At 41.8% G+C, this 23,768-nt stretch overlaps 1 protein-coding gene across 1 annotated transcript in view; it reads right to left on the bottom strand.

Moving 5' to 3' along the window:
- Window positions 1-20,466, bottom strand: part of RYR2 (ryanodine receptor 2) — a 720,715-nt gene extending 700,249 nt beyond the window's left edge. Inside the window, exon 1 of the mRNA XM_054975163.1 lies at window positions 20,409-20,466. Coding sequence (XP_054831138.1) covers window positions 20,409-20,456 — 48 coding nt within the window. The 5' untranslated portion in view covers window positions 20,457-20,466. The remainder of the gene's footprint in view (window positions 1-20,408) is intronic.
- Window positions 20,467-23,768: the final 3,302 nt, after the last annotated feature.

Below are 23,768 nucleotides of genomic sequence, written 5' to 3'. Positions count from 1 at the left end.
CTCTATTACTTTTATATCATCTTAACAGGGTATGCTAAACACACTTCTATGAATACAATTTAGGAGAAAACACCTTACAAAAAATTATAAAAGCTGTTTTTGATTAAGGATAAATATATGACTGGGAGTGGTAAGCAAGAACAATTTATGAGAGACCAACAGAAAAATTATGAGTTTAACCAATAACTTTTACAGGTTATGGAGGGATGAAGAGAGAAACTCTCCAAGGAAACTGCCCTTGAAAAACAATGTTCACAATCCAGTTCACAGTAGCAGCAATCTTCAACAAGATTTTGCATATATATGAAAATAATAGCTGTAAAATACGGAATACTGAACAACCTCTTTAAGAGGAAAAAATCAACAAAACAGCAGCAGAGGACAAAGATGTCAGATAACGGTCAGAAACCTTTTCCTCCTAAATGAAGAAAGCTAAACAGAGGTTATGAATTTTATGGATTAATGTATTTATTGTTGTGACTGTGTGATGTAATCCACCCTGAGCCTGCTTGTGGGGAGGGCGGAATAGAAATTTAATGAAATAAATAAAATAAAATAGATGTGTGTTGATGGCCCTCATTGTGCTGTTCTGTCACTTTTTTCCAACAGTACATACTAGTACCAACACTTTGCAAAAGAGAGTATGATACCACTAAATAGCTTATTTATGTGGTCAAACTTGCAATCCATACACTTACCTACCTGTCAAGGTGTCATACTGGATTCTTCAGCACTTGCCTCAGAATAAATACACACAGGATTGATTATGAAACACAGGATGTTAATCTGCAGAAGTAAGGATTGTTGCTACAGGCTTGGCAAGACATTTTTTATTTTTCTTTAAATATGAGCCACTACAAATTATAAAACCATTTTTAAAGCAGCAGTCTTTTTATAGCGTCTTAAATGTTACACATGTTATTTCAGCAATGGTTGCTGTGAAGTTTTGACTAAAACATTAACAACCACCTTGGTGAAAATGGAAGCTGAAGTGACAGTGAAACAACAGCTTTTTATAGAAATGCGCAAATGAATGCTATACCTAAACTGGTTCTTGCATCTTCTTACAACCCTTTTAATCACTACCTATTTGGTACCATCAACATTTTAAGCTAGTGCCTAGAACAAGCTTTAAATATTGAATTGTTGGTCTCACTAGTAGATACACTATACTACTTAACACAGTGGTATTCAAACTGTGGGGTAACCCTTTTAGGAATGTGGGATAAGAAATCCCATGTTCCCCTTTCCCTTTGCAGAGAAGACCTTGGAAGACTGAATGTCCATTGATAGAAAATGATCATTGCTCAACAATGGATTGAAAGTGGTGACTGTATCTTCACTGCCCTGTTATCCCAGTCTGGAAAGCTGATAAATATTGTTCTGTACTTATGTTTTCTTATTCACGCTTTTAGGAGGGGGGAGAGATTTTCAGTTCTGTTATTCTTGTAATACCACTTTGGGCGTATCGCTGACATGGCTGGCAAATTGCTGGGAGTTTGCCCACCACCAGCAGGTGCCCACCACCAGCAGCTGAGAACCTTGGCCGAATCCACACTACTGTTGTTCTTGCGGCAGTTTTTCACTTCTGCAGCGCCATTCCTTCATTTGTTCACATGCATCGTCTCCAAAGCCGTCATTAATTCGCCATGGCATCGCCACAGCCCATTGCACTTTCGCCGCGGGTTATCTTTTGATGAATAACTGCCCTCCGTTGAATTCCGAGCCTCTCTTGACCCGCCTCCCAATTAAGGAGTAATTCTCCACCTTTGTCCCCACCCCTTTTTTAAAAAAATAAGAGTACCATGTCGATATGGCGACATCTCATCATATTAATCTCATTTTAAAAAAGCGGGCAGACCTCAAATATCAGAGGAACAATTTCATATGTTAATTCAATTTATATATTGGGGGGGGCATCCACATGATACTGAAATCATGGCTCATGTTACGCCCCGACACGGACTGTGCCAACAAGTTAGGCACAGATTTCAATTTTCCAAACACAAAATGAAGCTCTGCTGTGGGATGCTGCTGTAGGTGATCGTGACTGCTCACCCATTCCCGGATGATTTCAACCAGCATGCAGGCTGTGATGTTCCGAGCGCTCATCGTAAGTGTCTCGGGTGATTTTTAAAAATATATTATCTTAATGGTGTCGTTGTACCATTGAACCAGGATGCTTACTCGTCGATATAGCATCAATTTGTCCTTTTTTAAAAAAAAAAAAACCCGCGGAGCCGTTCGGGTTTTTCCCGCCCCTTTACCCGTCTTTTTGAAAGGGGATGTGATCAACGGATTGCGCAGGAGAAGCGCTATTCAAAGGGTGATGTGGACAAACAAGCAAAGAATGCGCAATAACAGATGGAGCAATCATTGCACAAGAAAAGCGGGAGCTAAGGTAGTGTGGAATCGGCCCTTATCTCAGCCCCAGCTCCTCAGCTGTATAATAACAATAACAACAACATTTGATTTATATACTGCCCTTCGGGACAACTTAACACCCACTCAGAGTGGTTTACAAAGTGTTATTATTATCCCCACAACAAAGGTGGATGGGGCTGAGATTGCTCCTAGAAGCTCCTAGAAGCTGTGACTGACCCAAGGTCACCCAGCTGGCTTCAAATGGAGGAGTGGGGAATCAAACCTGCTTCTCTAGTTAAGAGTCCCACACTCTTAACCACTACACCAAACTGGCTCTATTGTAGGGATAATAATAAGAATGATTCACAGCTCTGAGTGGGGCACTAATCTGTCTAGAAAAGTGGTATATAAGCACATTTGTTGTTGTTATTATTTGTACTCTGCCAGCCACATCAGCAACATCAACACCAGGTTATAGACTGATGTTTTTCAGAAAGAATACCTAGAGTTAACAAATGAATAGGGGTGTGCAAAATGAAACACCTGAGCCAAAGCTCTACATGGAAATAGCTATTTCAATTCTTTACCTTGATTATTTGGAACAACAACACAAATTCAAGAGGAAATAAAGAAACCCCCTCCACAAAAAACATCCATTGTTTTTTCTTCAAGCTCCAATGCTTACCAGCCAGGAAACATAAGCACTTTTTTTCTCTGTACTGATTTCCTAGAAATGGCTTCCCTTCCAATCAAACCCTTGTAAGAGAGGCACAAAGTGCACTCCCAGCCAATCTAAACTGTACAGAGCTGCCATTCTCCTCCTCCCCTCCTTGTGAGTTGGATATGTTCCTCGTAAAGTAGAAAAGCCTATTCAGGCATGTAGTAGAAATACCGGAAGATCACTGTAAACTCAAGGAGATAGGTGGTGAGCCACACAGCCCTTCTCCATGTAAATAGCAGCCTCAGGGCAGCAAGGAGTTAATCTCCACACAGCATACAGCACTGTAAATAGCAAGCACGTGGTGGTGGTAAGGGTGGCTACATAAAAGGGGAAAAACCTTCAGAGGCGCGGGGGAGAGAGAGCTGGCATCTTCAGAAGAGAGACTCCAGCTGCTAAGTAACCAGCCGAAGGACTAACTTCGTTGCCTAGAAGACTTAAGGTTGTTGGGTGGGTGGAAGACTGCTGTTAATAAAGCTGCTTCCTTTTGTTAAAAATTATTGCTTCTTGGAATCTATCCAAACCATTGGCAGTACAAGGCACCAGTAGAATTCAAATTCCCCTTCTGCATAGGCCTCTCTTGTAACCCTGAGAGCCTCACTTGCACAGGTTGTAATTGAGCTGAGCTATACTTTGTACTGGCTAAGCTAAGCTTCGTAGAAGCTGAGCTATTCTTTGCAGAAGGCTGATACACTGCAAACTGCAGGTCCGTTAGTAACCGCTCTCGAGCCTGTAAATTACTTTTCTGCACTTGGTTAAGTCTGCAACTGATCATACTCCTTCTCTGTGTCCCCCTCTCTTTCCAGTTGATCTCCCTTCCAATCAAATTATTCCAACAGAGAGGCAAACAGCACTCTCAGCCAATCCCAAGCTGCCACTTCCGTTCTACCCTTCCCCCATTCATGTGGGCTGGATTTTTTTTTTATGTAGCAGTAATAAATGCAGCTGTGCAGAAAGATCTCGTTTGGGGGGATCTGTAAAATTGACCTCGTTCAATCTGCTTGAAATTTAGGAGGTATTTAGATCAGAAGGAGAATTAGGGATGCCAGACCCCTGGTGGGGGCGGGGGATCCCCCACCCCCACTCCCCACACTGCACCCCTTTACCTAACAAGCGGGGGTGCGCACCTTCATGCGCGCTCCCCCGCAGCACTGTGCGCTCCCATACGCAGCAGCTGCTGGTATCGGGCCTGTTTTGGCCTGGATCGGGCCTGCTGCAGAGCGCAGGAGCGCTCCTGACTCCACAGCGCTTCAAAACAGACCCGTTTGGGCCAAAATTGGGCTCGTTTTGGGCCTGTTTTGCCACGGATTGGGCCCATTTTGAAGTGCTGTGGAGCACTCCTGCGCTCCGCAGCGCCTCAAAATGGGCTTGATCCATGGCAAAATGGGCCCGTTTTTGGACTCTGCAGAGCACAGGAGCGCTCCTGCGCTCCGCAGCACATCGTAACAGGCCAGATCCATGGCAAAATGAGCCAGTTTTCGGGTGCTGTGGACTGCAGGAGTGCTCCTGCGCTCCACAGCACTTCAAAAACGGCCCATTTCGGTGCGGATTGGGCCCGTTTTAAGGCCCTGCAGAGCATGAGTGCACTCCCAGGTGCCGCGTGATGACGTCACTCCCGAAGTGATGTCATTGCACTTGTAGGAGCGCACGCACGCACCCCCCCCCTCTCCCCCAAGGTAAGTGCCAGGCTCCTATCCTCCCACCAGGAGGTTGAGGAGGCCTGGCAACCCTAAGGAGAACTGTGTTCTGTACAAATTCGGTGCCATTATCTTTATAAACAAGTGCCAAGACCCTTGAATATACTTCCCATTGAAAATAATGGTCCTGAAGGGGGGGAAACACAGATTTTACTCCCAAAACCAGAAATAAATTATAATGTTATGATCCTCCCAGTCCGGATCATAAATTATAACGAAAATCTTCTCAGTGCACACCCCTAAAAAAGAACTACTATGATAAGCAGGATGTGCCTCTTCCACTCCTATGGCTGAACCATGTTTTTATACAGTGGAAATACCAACCAGAAGTATATACCGCAGGAATAGGAGACTCCTGAAAAAAGACTATTCCCTAGTACCTGCAAAACTTGTTACAGCACCTGATGAGGCAATCCCAAGACAGATCTCTGATGAAGATCCAGACCAGCAAGAACATGAAAGTAGTTACAATCCAGGTATCCCCTCAAAACTCATTAATACTCCAGCTGAACATGGACAGGAGGTGGCTGACCACCAGCACCGGATATGCGTGCTGCTGGTGCACTTGTAATCTGCACAGATGCGTACTGCCCCGTTGGCCTTGAGGGGCGTTCAAAGATTATGTGATGGGTTAGTGGTAAAGGCAAACCTCAATAGTGAGTAAAGTTATAGTAACCTCTGGCTCTATTTCTTTATGTTTGCATTCTGCTGTGTGTGTACCTGTAAATAAAAAAGGAGGATGTGGTGTATTTACTTTATGCATACAATAATGTAAGTCTGTCCACCCCTCCTCTTTGTGTATGTTTAGTCTGATGGGGTGGAATCCCTGCTTGTTAGCTAGAATTACAGACTGAATGAGTTTCCTTGTCCTGAAACTATTTGCTCTGAACCCTGTATCTTCTTGTTAATAAATGAATGTTTCCAACACACTCATCTAGCAGCACAGGGGAAAGGTATTCACTGGGGAACTGCATCCAGTTCTGGGCTTTTATTACCTTGTACAAGGTATGGAATTTATATAAGAGATATATAAGATGAAAAGCTATGCAGATAATGTGGTTATATCAGTGACAAATCCACATACTTCCTTGATTTATGTAATGGAACAAATATTAAGATTTGGGCAGCATCCTGGATATAAACTAAATCAGAAGAAAACAAAGATAATGTTACTCTTGACAACAAAAAAGGTATGTGAAAAGATAGGAAACTTAACCGACTGTTCCATTACTACAAAGCCAATAAAATATAAAGGTTCTCATTTTGTGATGATACATTCATCCCTAAATAAAGATAATTATCAAAGAGTTTGGACAGGAATTATGGAAGATTTGCAGAGATGGTTAAAATTAAGTATTTCCTAGTTAGGAAGAATCACAGCTGTTAAAATGAATATATTACCCCAACTGAATTTCCTATTTCAAATAATCCCAATTTACATTGGACAAAAGACTTTCAATAGATGGCAGAAAGTAATAAATGACTTTATATGGAAAGGAAAGAAACCAAGAATAAGACTCAAAATATTGCAAAACGATAAAAACCGAGGAGGATTGGCTGTACCGAACATCAAATTGTATCATCAAGCAGCGATGTTAGTTTGGATAACAGATTGGATTATGAATCCAAGAAGCTGACATGCTAAAGAAGGTATCCATAATTATTTATGGATAAAAAACTCATGGAGGTCTATTGATAAACAAGATGGGACCCATATTGTAAGGGATGGACTGCTTAAAACATGGTTCCAATGCAGAAATAGAGTCCACCAATTTCCCCACTGATGTTGCCAATTAACGCCAACTATGATGCAGCAGTTAGAAACAGGATTTATTGTCGAAGGCTTTCACGGTCGGAGAACGATGGTTGTTGTGGATTTTCCGGGCTGTATAGCCGTGGTCTTGGCATTGTAGTTCCTGACGTTTTACCAGCAGCTGTGACTGGCATCTTCAGAGGTATAGCACCAAAGACAGATCTCTCAGTGTCACAGTGTGGAAAAGAAGTTGGCAGGTAATTTATATCTACTCAGGAAGGTAGGGTTGGGCTGAGTCATCCAGTAAGAGTTTCCCAAGATGTGGAATGCTAATGGAGGGAGGCTTCACGGTATCCTGAGGAGGTTCTTTTGCATATGGATTGGTGCTTGATGTGCTAATCTTCTCTGCAGGGCTATTGTCGGGTATAGAGTATTTTTTTTTAAGAATTTTTATTGGATTAGAAACATATAATAACAATTATAATCACATTCTTTAATTTTTTCTAATTCTAACCCCCTCCCTTTCCCCCCCCTTTTTATTGACTTCCAACAGTTTTCCAACCCCCTATCCACTTTCGCTCTACTCCTTCATATTTATTTTATTTGTTTATTATAATATACTTTCAGATTCTTCTAAGCACTATTTCCACTTCCTTTCACATATAAATTGTCATATAAATAAAATCCTCTTAATCTATCTTCTTCATTAAAACTACTAATAATATTCATTTTGATAACCTGTGTTTTATCTTACTCCTTCTATTCTCTTCAATATGGGACAATTTGCCCCCCTTTATACATCAATTCCAATACTTCTATACACATACTTATTATACACACTTATTGTCATTTGCTTAGGCTTCTGTTCTATATGTTGTTCTTTATCTATACATATACCATAAGTCTAACAATTAGACCTATCTTTGAATTTACGTATGTATGTATATATTCACTAGGGTATAGAGTATTTTGTTAGCCTGGTTTTTCAGGGCTGGAAACCATGCTCTATTCATTCTTAAGGTCTCTTTTTTCCTGTTGAAATTGTGCTTATGCTTATGGATTTCAATGGCCTCCCTGTGCAATCTGACTAAGTAGTTGGGAGTGTTGTCCAGTAACTCAAACAGGACACAGTATCCTATTCCAGGACACTAAAATACTGGACAACACTTCCAACTACTTCATCAGATTGCATGGACTAAAGAAATCAAATTTACTGAATGTCAAGTATTAAGGGAGAATTGGTATAAAATGTTTTAGATGGTATATTACTCCCAATGATATTGCAAATATTAATAAAGAGTATAACGTAAAATGTTGGAAATGTCAGAATACAGATGCAACTATATATCATGTAAGAAGTATTGGATTAAAATACCTGAAGAAATGCAAGAGATTAAAACTTAAATCTATGATGAATCCCAAAAATATGTTGTTAAATGTTATACCAAGCAATATTACAAAAATGCATAGTAAATTATTCAAGTACGTGGTGATGGCAAAAAGAGCGATTTTTGCAGCAAAATGGAAGGCAGAAAAAGGTCCAGATTTGAAGGAATCGGAGAATAAATTATATTAATATGCAACAATGGCAAAATTAACATCTTATATACATAACAGACCGACCTCAGAATTTCAAGAAAATTGTAAGTATTTTTGACTACTTAGCTAAAAATCAAGAATAAGTAAAAATTTTAAGTTTAAATTAGAAAAGGTAAAGAAATACGTTTGTAATACATTTCATAACAAAATCATTACTGGAGATGAAGACAGAATAGAAATATTGAAGGAGAAGTTAAAAATCAGGAATATATAATGCAAGTTATGACGGAATGGGCTTTTAAATGAAAGCTTTGCTAAGTGCAGCACCCAGATAGTGGAAGGAAAAAGGTTAAAAAACTGCCTGAAGGGAGAATGATTGAGAGGCTGCTCCCATCTCTCTGTGATTGGCCAGCTAGAAGGTAACAATTGGTGCTGACAGAATAGCTGGAAGGAGTTGAAGTTTGAAGTCTAACAAAGAGGGTCAGTCTAGTAAACCTCTGTGTGAGGAAAAAGGGAAAGTTTATGGTTTATGGAAAACTTTTAGTTAAAGTACTTAAGTGTGAAAGCCTGCACCAAAGAGCGTGGTATTGAACTCAGAACACCTAAGCTGTAAAGTGAAATCAATGAAGAAACCTTGTTAAAGTAACCTAAGTCTGAAACTACCAATCTCTCACTTTTAAGACCTGTAACTACTGAAACTAAGCTTTAAGAAGATGCTTGTGAAGTATTCTGTTCTACAATCAAAGTTTACCTCAGCTTTACTTTCCCTGCCTACCTATATGCCAACCCTGCCTGTTTAATAAACCTGCTGTTTCCCTTTTGAACTTTACTCAGCTTCTAGTGCCATTTCATTTAAAGAAGTGAACTCGTGCTTCTCCCCTACCAAATATTTGGGATGGAACATAAGCCATAAATACACAAGCTTAACATGTGGGACAAAAAGACCCAGAGACACGCTACCAGAGGCTGCCCAGCCACAGCAAGCAATCTTTACAGTTTTGGAGCGAAAATCTGCCTCACAGTGGGGGAGTGAATGGGGCTTCCAACATACAAGTCTATACAGATACATGAACTATACCATTTGAATGATTTTAGTTTAATTTTATGTTAAAATTTTTATGTCTAGTTTATGTTTTATAAATGTAGAGTTAGATGTAGAAGTAGATTATAGTAGATGGTTATATGAATATACTTTTTAGTTTATAAAGTGAAATAAAATTTATTTTAAAAAATGTAAAGAAAAGTTGAGACTGACAGGAAGGAAGATGGTGATGGAGTAGCAGCACTGGGCTGAGCCTCTCCCATGGATTTTAATTTTCTTTTTTCCTGATATTTAGAACACCCAGTATTTGCTAAACCTCCGCAGACTGCTGCCTACAGCTTCCAGTAAGCTGTGAGACATTTATTCAGCCTTGAAGTGAAACAATATTTTGAAAACACAGGCACAACTTGCTGGGCTGGAAGAACCTTGGTGTTTCAGCGTTTTGCTGTATTAGGCCAGGTGTGAAAAGCTGGCTGTTTAACAGTGAGAATTTCCTCTTTTATTTATTTTCTTTCCTCATTATGGCATGCAAAAAGCAAAGCTGTACCAATTCTGGATCGCCTTGCCCAACAAAACAACTAAAGACGAATGAATTTGAATTTCTGAGGGAGGATGTAAAAAAACTTGTTGCAGCCACTTTAAGGAATACATATGCTGTGCTTGAGACAGAAAAATCTTTCCAGTCTTCAGATAGCCTCCTATCACTTGGTGAAATCTCTCTCTTTGAACAGAAGCCCATTCAGGACAGTCTGGAGAAAATGCAAAAGCATGTTAGCAATGAAACACAGCATTCTGATGTCATGGAATTTGTGGCTAAGCAAGTTTACTGACAGCCAAAACAGTAGACATTTATAAACAGCTTGCCTCCGTATCTGGCAAAGTTGAAAGTCTGTGAACCTCAAAAGAAGCTTTCACAGGGAAATATTTGTAGAGATGTATTGTTCAGCCTCTAATGCCAAAGTGCCGCACTTCAAAGAAGATACTAGATTAGTTAACTTGCAAACATATCCAGTTGCACCCTTAAGTCATTGTCAAGCTGTTGCTCAGGCTGAGTGTGCACTTCAGGGTTGCAAACAGATATTGCAGCTAAACCAGGTTACAATTTGCATTGGATGAAATGCTGAACACTGGAACTCACATAGAAATATCATCAGTTCCCCATGTAAACTCCTTCAAATAGATCCACAGTTTGTAGATCTAACTACTATTAATTGGCTTCCAACGATGTCAGCAGTTAAGAGGGTGCTTTTGACTTTCAAACAATCTACTTTCCCCTCAATGTTGCTAAAAATGAAAAACTTTCTACTGTCCCACCAAATCACTCCTGTTTGGGTGTTTTGTGATATGATTGTTCAGCCACTTATTATCAAATGGAGTGTTAATCAGTCCCCTGTGACAGGCAACAGTTTCCAAGGTCACAGCAGTTTTGATTTTCCTCATGGGAATCCAGGTGGAACTTCTATGAACAACTTTATGCATGGGCCCCAACTATCACACCCTCCAGATATGCCCAGTAACATGGCAGCTCTCAACAAGTCACTCCATGCAAGACCCCATCCCTCGCCCTGGCAACATTGATCAGTCCCATAGATCAATGCAGCAAGGTTTGCACATACCTCATCCCAGCAGCCAGTCAGGGCAGCCATTACATCATAGTGGTCCACCTACCCAACAGAGCCAGCAGCCACCTTGGAGGGTCATGCTGGTGGGCAGGGTGCATCTGATATGTCGGAGCTTTCACTGGATCTGCTTCCAGAACTTACAAATCTAGATGAGCTACTTTCATACCTGGGCCCTCCTGACTTCCAAGTAATAGCAACGATGACCTTCTCTCTCCCTCTGAGAACAACTGAAGCCTTCTGTGTTCCATCCCTGACACCTTTTACTTGTTTGATGCGTCTGTAGCTTCACAGTGAGGAACCCCGCACCACTCTTTTTCCCCACAAGGACAACTTGAGGAAATGATGCACACATTCTTCGTCCCAGAACTTGCTTCTGTCAAGTTTCATGAATTGTAGGGTAGAAAAAAAGAGGATAAGAAAGGGGCAACCTCCAAGCCTGCCACTCCATATCACGGACTGTTTATGCAGCTATAGGAAACTTCACTTGTTTGATGGTTGTTGTGGATTTTCCGGGCTGTATAGCCGTGGTCTTGGCATTGTAGTTCCTGACATTTCGCCAGCAGCTGTGGATGGCATCTTCACAGGTGTAGCACCAAAAGACAGAGATCTCTCAGTGTCACAGTGTGGAAAAGATGTTGGCAGGTCATTTATATCTACTCAGGAGGGGTGGGGTTGAGCTGAATCATCCTGTAAGAGTTTCCCAGGGTGTGGAATGCTAATGGAGGGAGGCTTCACAGTATCCTGAGGAGGTTCTTTTGCATATGGATTGGTGCTTGATGTGCTAATCTTCTCTGCAGGGCTATTGTCGGGTATAGAGTGTTTTGTTAGCCTGGTGTTTTTCAGGACTGGAAACCATGCTCTATTCATTCTTAAAGTCTCTTCTTTCCTGTTGAAATTGTGCTTATGCTTATGAATTTCAATGGCTTCCCTGTGCAGTCTGACAAAGTAGTTGGAAGTGTTGTCAAGTATTTTAGTGTCCTGGAATAGGATACTATGTCCTGTTTGAGTTAGGCTATGTTCAGCCACTGCTGATTTTTCAGGATGGCCAAGTCTGCAGTGTCTTCCATCACTCCATCAATTCTTCCTCAACATAGCTCCAAATGATAAAGGTATCATCCACGAACCAGAACCAGACTGTAGGTTTGTGGGGTGCTGATTCTAGAGCTGTTTTTTCAAAGTGTTCCATGTAGAAGTTTGCTATAACTGGGCTGAGAGGGCTTCCCATGGCCACCCCATCCATCTGTTCGTATACCATCCCGACACGCACAGAAAACTATGCAAGACAGAAGCACAGCCACCACGACTATATGGACTCCCTAAAATTCATAAGGATTCAGTCCCACTCCGACCCATCGTGAGTGCCATTGGTTCACCAACATATGAACTAGCTAAACATCTGGCCAATCTTCTACAGGACCACATCGGAAAAACCACGTCTTACATCAAAGATTCAGAACATTTCATCAACAAAATCAGTTCTCTGAAACTCAATCCACAGGACATACTCGTCAGTTTTGATGTTGTATCCCTTGTTACCAAGGTTCCGGTAAAAGACACAATCGCACTTATTAATCAGATTTTTCCAGAGGATGTAACAGCTTTATTCCACCATTGTCTGACAACCAGTTACTTCCAATGGGATAACGAATTCTATGAACAAAGTTTTTAAACCATCTCAACAATATCCACCTGAACATACAATTCACAATGGAGAAAGAAACCGAGGGTAAACTGCCATTTCTAGATACCTTGGTCATCCGCAAAGCAAACTTTCAGTTAGGCCACAAGGTCTACAGGAAACCAACTCACACGGATTGGTACTTACAAAAAAACTCCAATCACCACCCTCGACAGAAAAGAGGCATAATAAAAACATTAGTAGACCGTGCCAGACGGATATGTGAACCGCACTTTCTCAATGAGGATATTCATCATCTAAACCACGCACTTCAAGCAAATGGCTACTCCAGAAATGAAATCAGAAGAGCGAGTAAACCAAGGATAAATCAAACAACTAAGGAAAAACAGTCTCCCACAGGAAAAGTGTTTTTGCCATATATCAAAGGAATCACTGATCAGATGAGAAAGCTTATGAAAAAGTACAGCTTACAAACAGTATTCAGACCCACCAGCAAAATACAACAGATGCTACGTTCAGCAAAAGACAGTAGAGAGCCCCTCACCTCTGCAGGAGTATACCGTATACCCTGAAGCTGTGGACAAGTTTACATCAGGACCACAAAGCGTAGCATCCAGACAAGAATAAAAGAACATGAAAGACACTGCAGACTTGGACAACCTGAAAAATCAGCAGTGGCTGAACATAGCCTAACTCAAACAGGACATAGTATCCTATTCCAGGACACTAAAATACTTGACAACACTTCCAACTACTTTATCAGACTGCACAGGGAAGCCATTGAAATTCATAAGCATAAGCACAATTTCAACAGGAAAGAAGAGACTTTAAGAATGAACAGAGCATGGTTTCCAGTCCTGAAAAACACCAGGCTAACAAAACACTCTATACCCAACAATAGCCCTGCAGAGAAGATTAGCACATCAAGCACCAATCCATATGCAAAAGAACCTCCTCAGGATACTGTGAAGCCTCCCTCCATTAGCATTCCACACCCTGGGGAACTCTTACAGGATGACTCAGCTCAACCCCACCCCTCCTGAGTAGATATAAATGACCTGCCAACATCTTTTCCACACTGTGACACTGAGAGATCTCTGTCTTTTGGTGCTACACCTCTGAAGATGCCAGCCACAGCTGCTGGTAAAACGTCAGGAACTACAATGCCAAGACCATGGCTATACAGCCCGGAAAATCCACAACAACCATCGTTCTCCAGCCGTGAAAGCCTTCGACAATATATTTTCACTTGTTTGGTTTGCAGAGAGATAGAGATTGAGCTTTGGGAGATCCGTAGTGTGAAGTCTCTTGGTAGAAACGAGTCTCTCCAAAGGAAGAAAAGGCAACTAAACTATTCTAAGCAACCAGTTTCAGAAGGTCCTTCCAACTGGGTTCTTCCATGAGTTGTTTTCCCCCTGTGGTGTCTGTCCTATTGTGTTTCTTCTCTCCCTCCTCCAGTCCATACATTTGGGTCAGATGGAATAAAGACAGAATTTATCTGGCAATCCATCAAGCCTGGCCAAACAAACTCAAACCACAAAGCATATACCTAAAAGCACAAAACCATATACCAAAAAGCACAAAAAAAATAAAGATGACACAATTAAGATCAAAACAAAGCATATCAAGGGAGGTGTCTATTCCTTAGATGGTCATTTCTGTGTGGTGGAAGAGTCCTGTGGATCCCCAGGCTACAGCAAATGTGTTTTTTCTAAATTGTAGATTTAAAAAAAAAATTCCTTTGGGCAGGGTAGCCCTGTTCCTTTAACAGAGAGACTAGGAGACTTGTCTTTTTCTCTCTCTCCCCCCACCCCTTCTTCTTTCTTATAGGATTTGTCTTCAAAGGGCAAACCTTTTGTGACCATATTAGTAGTCATTCATTCAATGGGAGGAAGAAGTTTGAATCATATTTCCAAGTGAAAGAGAATAAACTATAAAATATTGGATGTCTTCACAAGTTTCTTAACCTGCATAGTTAGACCCCATCCCTCGCCCTGGCAGCATTGATCAGTCCCATAGATCAATGCAGCAAGGTTAGCACATACCTCATCCCAGCAGCCAGTCAGGGCAGCCATTACATCATAGCTGACGCAGAAAGCTGGGAAGGTGTGAAAGGAGAGCAATAAGATGGTAGAAAAACTACTCCTAGTAGGTTTTTATATGGTTGGCTTGAAAGAGGCATTTGTAGTAGAAAAGACACCCTACACCTCCCCAGAGTTTCTTCTTCCTGTTTTCCAGATGGTTAAATGAAATTGGGCTTTTTCTTTTGCAAGTTTGTTGTATTATTTTAGCTGCCAGGACTTTATAAAAAAAAAAAAATTCTCCCCCCCCCCAAGGATAGTCTATGAGCACCTATATGGTTGCCTTCCTCCTGCACGAGCTTCCCATTGCTCCCAGGCCCATTTCTGTGCTCTCAGTTACTCTCTTTTATAAATTTTGTAATGTGCATGTCTGCTAACTTTGCCCTGGCAGGCCAACATTTTGTCTTCTGCCCACTGTGTACAAATCTTGTTTTCTTTGTGAATAAAGAGATTTTGATGGCTTCCTTCCCCATCCAGAAGAAAAAGAAAGAAAAGTTGAGACTTTGCTCACAACAATGTTGTATGAAGCAAAGCCAGTTACGTAACTGAATTTGAAGACATCATCTGCTGCACGTTTCTCTTCACTGTTAGACCTCTATCACAAATTTTGTTCTATTGTTCTGTATGTTGAAAGGTTTCAAATTAAAGAAATTTATTAACCTACATTGTCTTGCAAGTTCTGTTCCTAATTTCACCCCAAAGAACTCACACAGGCAAAGGTTATACAAGCAAAAAGGAACATCACAATCTCTCTGCCACAGCAAAAATGACATAAAATCTGAAGAAAGGAAACAAACCAATGTTTATCTCCAATCTCCATTCCATTCAGTTTTTACAATCAAAAACTTGTGTATGTTTCATGTTTTTGCCACACTTTCCAAAATGATCTGCTGTCAAGTTACACCAAAGGTAAGGCCTAGGACCTTGTACACTACTGCATAATTTTACCGAGTGTTGCTTTGTTCCATTTTAAAAAAAATAAAAACAGGTTCTTTTGTGATTCTAGCACAAACCCACTAGCTGCAATAGATAGTCCTAGGACTTTGTGAGACCATGGCAGAATCTGAACCAATGACACATACATTTTGTTTCCAACTGAGCTGGCAAAACAGGATGCATTGTACCAATGGGCAAACACAGTTTAGCTTCTAAATCAATAACAGAATGACAACCCAGCTCTTTGGATAATGCTGAATCAAGCATTTAAACTTGATTAAAATACAAAAAAAATTTGATTTAGCTCTCACAGTGCCAGAGTAAAAACCAGTGTGAAAATAAAAAAGCATCTCAGGAAGTATGTACAGTTCACATTCTTTAGCAGTAAGAGGTTAAGAGATAAACCACACAGATAAACTCTTCAGCAATGTCTCAATAAAGGGTGTCCTATACTGGCAGCTTAAACATGTTTCCAAAGATATGTGTAATTTTTCCAGAAGGCTCCATTTGAAGAATAATGTGTACTGAGAGTACAGCTTTGCTTGCAAAGTAACCATGGGCAGCTTTGTATTATTAACCGAACTTCACTCATTCAGTAAACAAAATAATCATTATATGAAAATTCTGTTAGAGGAAACTGGCTGCTCATTTTATTAGTAGAGATTGGGTTATATTACTTATCTAAATACGCTAGAAACAAATCCAGCAGTTTAGTGTCTGAAAATATATCTATTGATAGTTCTATTCCGTTATCATTTTTCTCCTGTTATCCGAAGAAAAAGATATAACAAAAACATATTACTACATATTGGAGGGAAATTTACTATTATAACCACTGTGGAAATTCCTCTACATTTTAGATAACGTTCTAATGTTTCCAAATGTTCTAAGATCGTTTTAAGATTTCCAAACTAAGTTGATATCCATAACATATAAAAGAATACACCATCAAAATTTTCTCCTTAAGAAAAAATGAACATATGGGATAAGTAATCTTTTTTTAAAAAAGGAAATTACACTTGTAGCTAGTTTGTAGAAAGCCATGCTTTAATTAATTTTATTCGAAGTGCACCTTGGACACAAGAAAAACACAAAACTATCAGTGCAATCATAAACAGTTATATCCTTCTAACCCACTGAAGTCAACGGGCTTAGAGGAGTATAACTCTGCTTAAGACTGCACTATAAATATAGCCTCAAAGATAATGATTGTAAAAACAAAATATGGTATGTTTGTCAAAATAAATAAGACTCTAAGAAAAATTAGTTTAGAACGAGTGATTAGTGCATTCAGAAATATCTGAGTTTTTACCAGAGTGATTTATTTCCAAATAATCAAACTTGAACCAGCAGCCACAATTATTTCATCATGTTTTATTAAAATGAGATTTCCTTTACTAGTTATGGTCAAAATAAAAAAAAAATATTTGTAATTAAAGCCTCTGAATTTTGAAGGCACATTAATAAAATTTACTCAAAGGGGTATGTTTAGGATAATAAACAAAATACATAGATATGCTCAATAATATAATAAGAATATAAACCTCATGCGTATGGACCAGGTGCCCCTATATATTATTTATCTCCTCATGACATAGCAAATGCTTCAAAGATGGCAATATCCAATGAATACATGGGTTAATAATTTCCCATCATTGTATCTAACCAGTAAAATTTATTTTCTTAATAATCAAAGAAAAAATGTCTAACAGAAATACAAAACATGCTACAGAGGGGGGGGGGGAATGAAACCAAGCCAGCCATGAAACTGCACTAACAGAGTCCAGGCAAGGAGTCCAGCTGGAGCTACAGTACCTGCGTGTCTTTGGAGAAAATGAACGTGATGCACCAACAGAGTCAAAAAGAATTGGCTGCTCAGAGGTGGGGGGGGGGCGGGCGAGGGAATCCCAAAGAGCACAGTACAGGATTAGGATGTATATAAAGCCCTGCCAAGTTGATAGTCAAGGTACCATATATTGTCATGTACGTAGCATAATAATGGTGTATAAAGATGTTGTGTTATTAAATGGGATATCTTGTAGATATGAGTGAAAATACAGCCTGGATATTAAAAAGTACATTCCACAGACCCAAATTTTTACACTACTGTAACTAAAGAATGTATCAGTTTTGTTTGTTTTGTTTTGACACAGAATGAATAGATGCTACCTGTACTTACAAAAATTCTATTTAGGGAATTCAGCAAAAAAGCAAATTATTAGGATACAGTAGGTTTTGGGGTTATCATGGGTCCAGTGATACATCTACAATTCAGTTCTGTCACATGAATGGCCTACATAAATGAACAACTTAACTCATGTGTAATTAGTAAAACAAAAAAAATCTAGGTTAAAGGTATTTAATTTCAAATTAAATTCTGCTTGTTCATTTAACAGTCTGTGCTGCTGCTATAATGGTAACACCACAAAGTACTTCTGAACAATCTTTATATAATTAACCATGTTTGCCTTGTGTCTCTCAGAACACACATGCTATATTGAAACACTGTGGAAATATTTGTTAACCATATCAGAATAAGTTTGCAACATAGATCTGATTATCTTTGCAACCTGGGAATTTTTAAAAAAAAATTAAACGAAGTGAATTGTAAAAAGCCATGTCCAAAGCCATACAATGAATCCACAGGTAAAACTAGGATGCTTAACCATAATTGTTAGGAATGCATTTAAAGTAGAAGGAATATATCTTGAAATTATTACTGTTACACAACAGGATCTATGTTATAATGAATGAGTTTATGCCATCACAGTGCTGCAACATAACTTTTAAAAATAATATTAAGGCATCACAGTCCACCACAATGTTCTTTTTGTGGTATAGTTAAATTCAATAGATGTTATAAACAAATAAATGTAAAATTAGAGAAGGGAAAGAATGCTGTATCCCTGGGATCCCTTTGCTTTCCTTTAGGGATTTGCCTTTTGCCCAGGCTTGCATGACTCCAACATGACAATCTTCCCCCTGCTTACATTTACTCCCTTCAAGGTCATTAATGTTACCAATGAAACATTCTGAAGGTTTTAGAACAATAATCCCAGGCTAGAATTTCCAAATCTTTACTACTAGTACAACACACATAACACAAACAGTGGTTTTACGTAATGCACTTCTGCCTTCCAGGGCTGTAGCTGAAACATTACTTTATATGTCCAGAAACATTAGCATGCATGTTACTACTTTTTCCCTGCTAAATATTCAGGTAACACTGCAAGATCTTCATTTAATGTTTAAACCTGCAGTAAGCATGTAATTGCATAAGCTTTCCAGAATATTTGGGCCAATCAGAACAGAAGAAAAGGAGAATGCCTTACCTATATAAACCTTTGTGGGTTTTTTTAGATTACTATAGTCCCAGCAAATACCTCAAAAATTTTTACATTTAGAAGTTTCTAGGTTTATATTGTCAACACTGCATGATAACTGAACTCCAGTAAAGACTAGATGCTTTTGAAGTGTAAATATATATTTAGAATGCAGGTCTTTTCTGTACAAGATAATCCTTACAAAGAAACCAGAAGTTTCCAAACCAGCATCTTCAGCTACTGTATAATGGTGAAAACAAAACAAATATGACTTGCATAGCATGGTTCTCCTATTTCATGCTAGTCACCCCTTCCACCATCACTAGCTAAGAACCAGCACTTCCCTACAGATTACATTATCTTTAAAAATACATGAAATAATGGAAGCTACATCTTATAATTGCCAGTGTGTGTAAATATCCAATACAGAAGTGGATTACTCCCAAAACAATATAAATGCATTTTCATCTGCCCAACTACAATCATTTGTAAAACCTGCTAGAATTATGTGCATAAAAACCACTCAGGACACCTCAACAGAAGCAGATATTATCTAAAAACCTATTCCAGGATAAGCACATTTAGCACAGGACCAAATTTAAGAAAAAACACTGGTTCAGCAGTTTAAAATGTCAAATTTAAGAACAAGGGTTGCGGACACCAACAAATTACTAAGAGTGCTTCAAGCAGGGAATGTCTCCACTTTTTCCTCCTCATAGTTGCTTTTGCCAGAAGAGGAGACACAATTGCAGCTTTTAGGCTGAGCAGTGTTGCTTAGTGGAATATCTGCAGTACACAGAACAAATCAGAGGGAGGGAGAGAAGTGAGCCCTCAGGGGGAATCGTGTTCACTCAGAGTCCACGTAATATCAGCCCAGACTGCCCCTAGTCACCTGCTAGTAATAGTTACTGTACAGGACTCGTTATACCAGGGGGGGGGGGGGGAGGCAGTTCATTTTATCGTCTCTGCAGTTAACTGCGGGGGGGGGGGAATAAACCTCCACCACATGAGGCTCCCTACCCGCCGCCATCGCCTATGCCCACACATGTCATTGGGCATGGGCATCTTTCCCCAGCTACGACAGCCGTCACTTCAACCCACGGGCACCCACTGTTTTTCTAGGCTCCCCAGCGAGCGCGTTTCAAATGGGCAGCGGCTAAAAGTGCCAAGCGCCGCTTAACCAGAAAGATACCCCTTCTTCTACAAGTCCAACAGTACTCAATTTCGTCTCTGTACCCGAAAACATCGACTCAAGCTCGGGTAATGGAGAAGCCCCAAGGGAAGAGCCTGCTCGGGAACTGCCGCCTGACCCCCCCCCCCAGGTGAGCTGAGGGAGCCGGAGAAACTCCTCAGCAGGTTCCCACCACAGCCCCCTCCCCTCCTTTTGGCGGGGAAGGAGACGGGGGGGGGGCTTGCCAGTTACTCGGGATGCCGGTCACGCAACGCCTGCCTCACCAACCGCCTGTAGGCTGCCTCTGGCCCCCCAGAGATAACATAAATCTGTGACATCCCCCAGGCTCCCGCCAGGCGCAAAGTCTCTCTCGCAGCCCCACTCGGAAGGCAAGGCGCGAGAACGTCTGCCCCTCAGTCCTCTCCTCAACCCCGCTGCTAACAATAACACCGCTCCGCAGTTTTTTGTGGGGGAAGGGGGGAGAGTAAGAGAAGCTGGAGGGCAAGCAAAGGAAGCTGCTTACAGTTCGCAGGAACTGTATCTCGTCCTCGCCTTCGCCCACTTCAGCCATGGCTCTCTCTTGCCTCCCGGGCTCTGCTGCCTCGGATGCCCGGGTTGGCCGGCGATGCTGCTGCAGCAGAAGGCGGAAGCACCCCCGCGGGGACGGAGGAGGAGGAGGAGGAGGCGGTTGCAGCTCAGCGAGATGCACCCACGCTGAGCTGGAGCGCTAAGGAAAGGAAGAAAGTGCGAGCGACCCGGAGCCAGCAGCCCCAGCTCCGCTCTGGGTGCCCGTGTCGCTCCCTCTCTGCAGCAGATTGGCAGCCCCGTGCAAGTGCGGGCGGAGGGGGGGGGGGCGCAAAAAGAGCGCTGTGATTAACAAGGGCAGCGGGGGAGGAGCTCCTCGGCGGCTCCCCCACTACTGCAGGTGATCTGCAGCCGGTTCCCTCTGCAAAGCAAACCTGAGGCGCAGCGCCACTCTCCGGCCACCGGCGTGTACAGGCGCTGCTGTGGTGTCTCCACACCCTGCCCGGGGGGAGCGTGTAGGACAGGCGCGCCAGGCGCAGAGAAGAACTGCATGTTGACGTGCGGAGGCAGACGACGCGAAAGAGAGACAGAGAGGGGCAGACAGTGATGTAGCCAACGATTAGTGGCATGGAAGTCCAAGCAGCAGCGAGAGGAGAGGGGGAGCCGGAACTGGCTGGTGGGAGTGCCACCCTCTCCCTCGACGGGGTTTTTCTACCTTACCTTTATGTAACAAGGAGAAAATCAACAGGTGGGGTTTTCCACCCTCACAGCTTCTTCGTACTGGGGAAAGCGGAAGAGAATCTTCCAAATGAGCGGCGGAATCTTCTGAGATTCTAGACCTTTTGTCCCTTGGGCTATTACGATGCAGATCTGATGTCTCATATAACCCCACTGGAGCAAGGGAAGGGGAATGAATGTGTCTCAAGAGAACAGTAGCCCCCCAAGACGAATGCTATCCGTGAGTATCCCGAAAGGTTGGAGGACGAGATTGTCTATATATATTTGCACTAGCGAAACAGTTTGTCTTATACCTTTGTCCATACATCCCCCACGCCCAAGATCTTAAACAAATTGGGATTACTTCATGGTTTCTCATTTGGTGCACAAGTGTGTGTGAGAGGGAGAGGGAGAGAACACCAGAGAATGAATGTAGGTGGCAATGGTAAAATATATTCCAGTTTTCTTAACAGCTATCTCAGTAATTATGCGTTACTGGCTGTTAGAATAATTTAGCAGCAGCAACAGTGTAAAGAGATGCCTTACGGAAAAGTGGTTGAGTGAATCACTGATTTACTCTGGAGAGTTCCTTTTCCGACCTTCCAGACTACAAACCTAGCTAAGGCAATTGGTTTAGATTAAGAACAAATGAATTATCAATACTCCAAGGCACCCTGCCTTTGGATAGCTACTTATATAAAGCAGTCTTCTCAAAGAAAATTTAATTTTTTCCCCTTACTGAACTAATCCAGAACTTTGCTTCTTTTGCTATATGACATGCTTGCTCTGTTTCAGTTTCCTTTGATTCACCGTTGTGTCCTAAGAGCTAACTTCTATGAATGTCAGCTCCCATGGAGCTAGAACCCAGGAACTGATAAACAAGAGTAGAACCTTTTATACTAGCTTACCTAAGGCAGAAGTTGGAACGACAGCCACTCTGCCTTAAGGTGAATGTACACATTACAACTGTATATTTAAAAAAAGACCACTTCTAAGGAAAATAGCTTGGGGGGGTGGAGCAGTTGATCCCATGACACACACCGTCTTTGGATATTCTGAGAGCAGTTAGGAAATGCCTCTAGAGCATTTAGAGAATACGTAAGGCTGGATGGAAAGAGGTGGTGGATGGGATATATTTGTTTGATAGGCTGAGATTCCTCAGATTAATTATTTGTTTTGTTGGATCCTATTCTGGGTCTTCTAAAAACAAAATGGATGTTGGCTATCCCTTAGAAATCATGACCAATATTGACTTGGTCCATGATACTCCCCCAAACCACTGTCTTTATTTATCAGGGGAAAGGTTGTGATTCAGTGGTGGAGCACACACTTAGCCCACAAAAGGTTTCCAGGTTCAGTCCCTGCCATCTCTAGTTCTAGCACAGGGCAAACACATAGCCTACTTGAAAGCTGCTTGAAAATGTTTCAATTTGGAACCCGGCAGCTCTCCTCCCCGCCGTGCGCTGGACCCCAGCACACGTTCTGAGGGTGTATGGCAGTTCATTCCCTGATATGTTGAAGAGCTCAAAGAATGTTGGGTCAACCAGGGACCGGGTACTGTGGCTATCTAGGATGACGTGCATCTTGATGGCTTGTTCGGGTTGGCCAGCAGGAAAGACTTTGGCGAGACATATCTGATGGCAGGACTGGTTGTTGCTCCCAGCTCCGCACACTTGAGTGCAGTGGGCCGAAACAGGCTTCTCCCCTTGGGAGGCAGGGTCGTCAGGCACAACTGGCTGTGTTGGCGTGGCATCCGTGTGCATGGCAGTTGAATGTGTGTCACTGCTGCATTCGTGGCATTTTATATGGGTCTTGCAATCAGTTGATGCATGTTCTCGAGATTGGCAACAATGGGAACACATCTTGAGCTCTGAAATCATGAACTTCCTCACTGTCAGTGGCAGCTTTCTGAAAAGTGGGCACCTATTTGCAGAGTGTCCATCCATGTGGAGTGGACAGAAATACGTAGGTCATGCTGTCGACTTCTGTGCTGATGCCTGCGCTGGCAACTTCGATGTTGAAGGTTTACTTACAGTGGCTTCAGCAGGCGTTGTGGAGACCCCTGTTTTTCACACCGAAGCAGTTGTCTTGGCTCTGGAGTCCTGTGGAGGCTTGTGCCTGGTATCCCATGAAGACGCAGTCCTGATGTCCCGAGAATGAGTCCTCTCATCACGAGGCTCATTGGGATGCGCGTAATATCCGCATTGGGAATCATTACGTGTCTCCGCCAGCGAGGCGATGAAACTCACGAGGTTTGAGAAAGGAGGGTATGCTCCATGATGTGCACTTTTGTAGGAACTCACTGTGTCACCCCACTTATCTTGAAGTGGGCGTGGCAGTTTCTCTGTGATGCTCCTCTGTGTGTAGTACTGATCAAGGCTAGCCAGCCCTGGTAGTGCTGGGTTCTTCTTAGCAGCCTGCAAATCAGTAAGAAGATCAGCCAAGTCCCAAAGTTTACGTGGTTCGTTGTAGGGTATCCTGGGAAACTTGTTCAGGCGCCTCATGAGTGAGGCCTCAAGCTCTGATGAGTCACCATAACGTTCGTCGAGCTGGTCCCACGCTAGCAGCAAGGCTGTTTTGGGATCCGCGACATTAGCTGCATGAATGCGGTCCACCTGGGCTGCAGACTCAGGTTCCAGCC

Source organism: Eublepharis macularius, chromosome 1 (genome assembly GCF_028583425.1).
Source record: "Eublepharis macularius isolate TG4126 chromosome 1, MPM_Emac_v1.0, whole genome shotgun sequence".
NCBI classification, from domain to species: Eukaryota; Metazoa; Chordata; class Lepidosauria; order Squamata; family Eublepharidae; genus Eublepharis; species Eublepharis macularius.
Note: the sequence above shows the minus strand (reverse complement) of the source record. Positions and strands in the feature narration are given on the sequence as shown.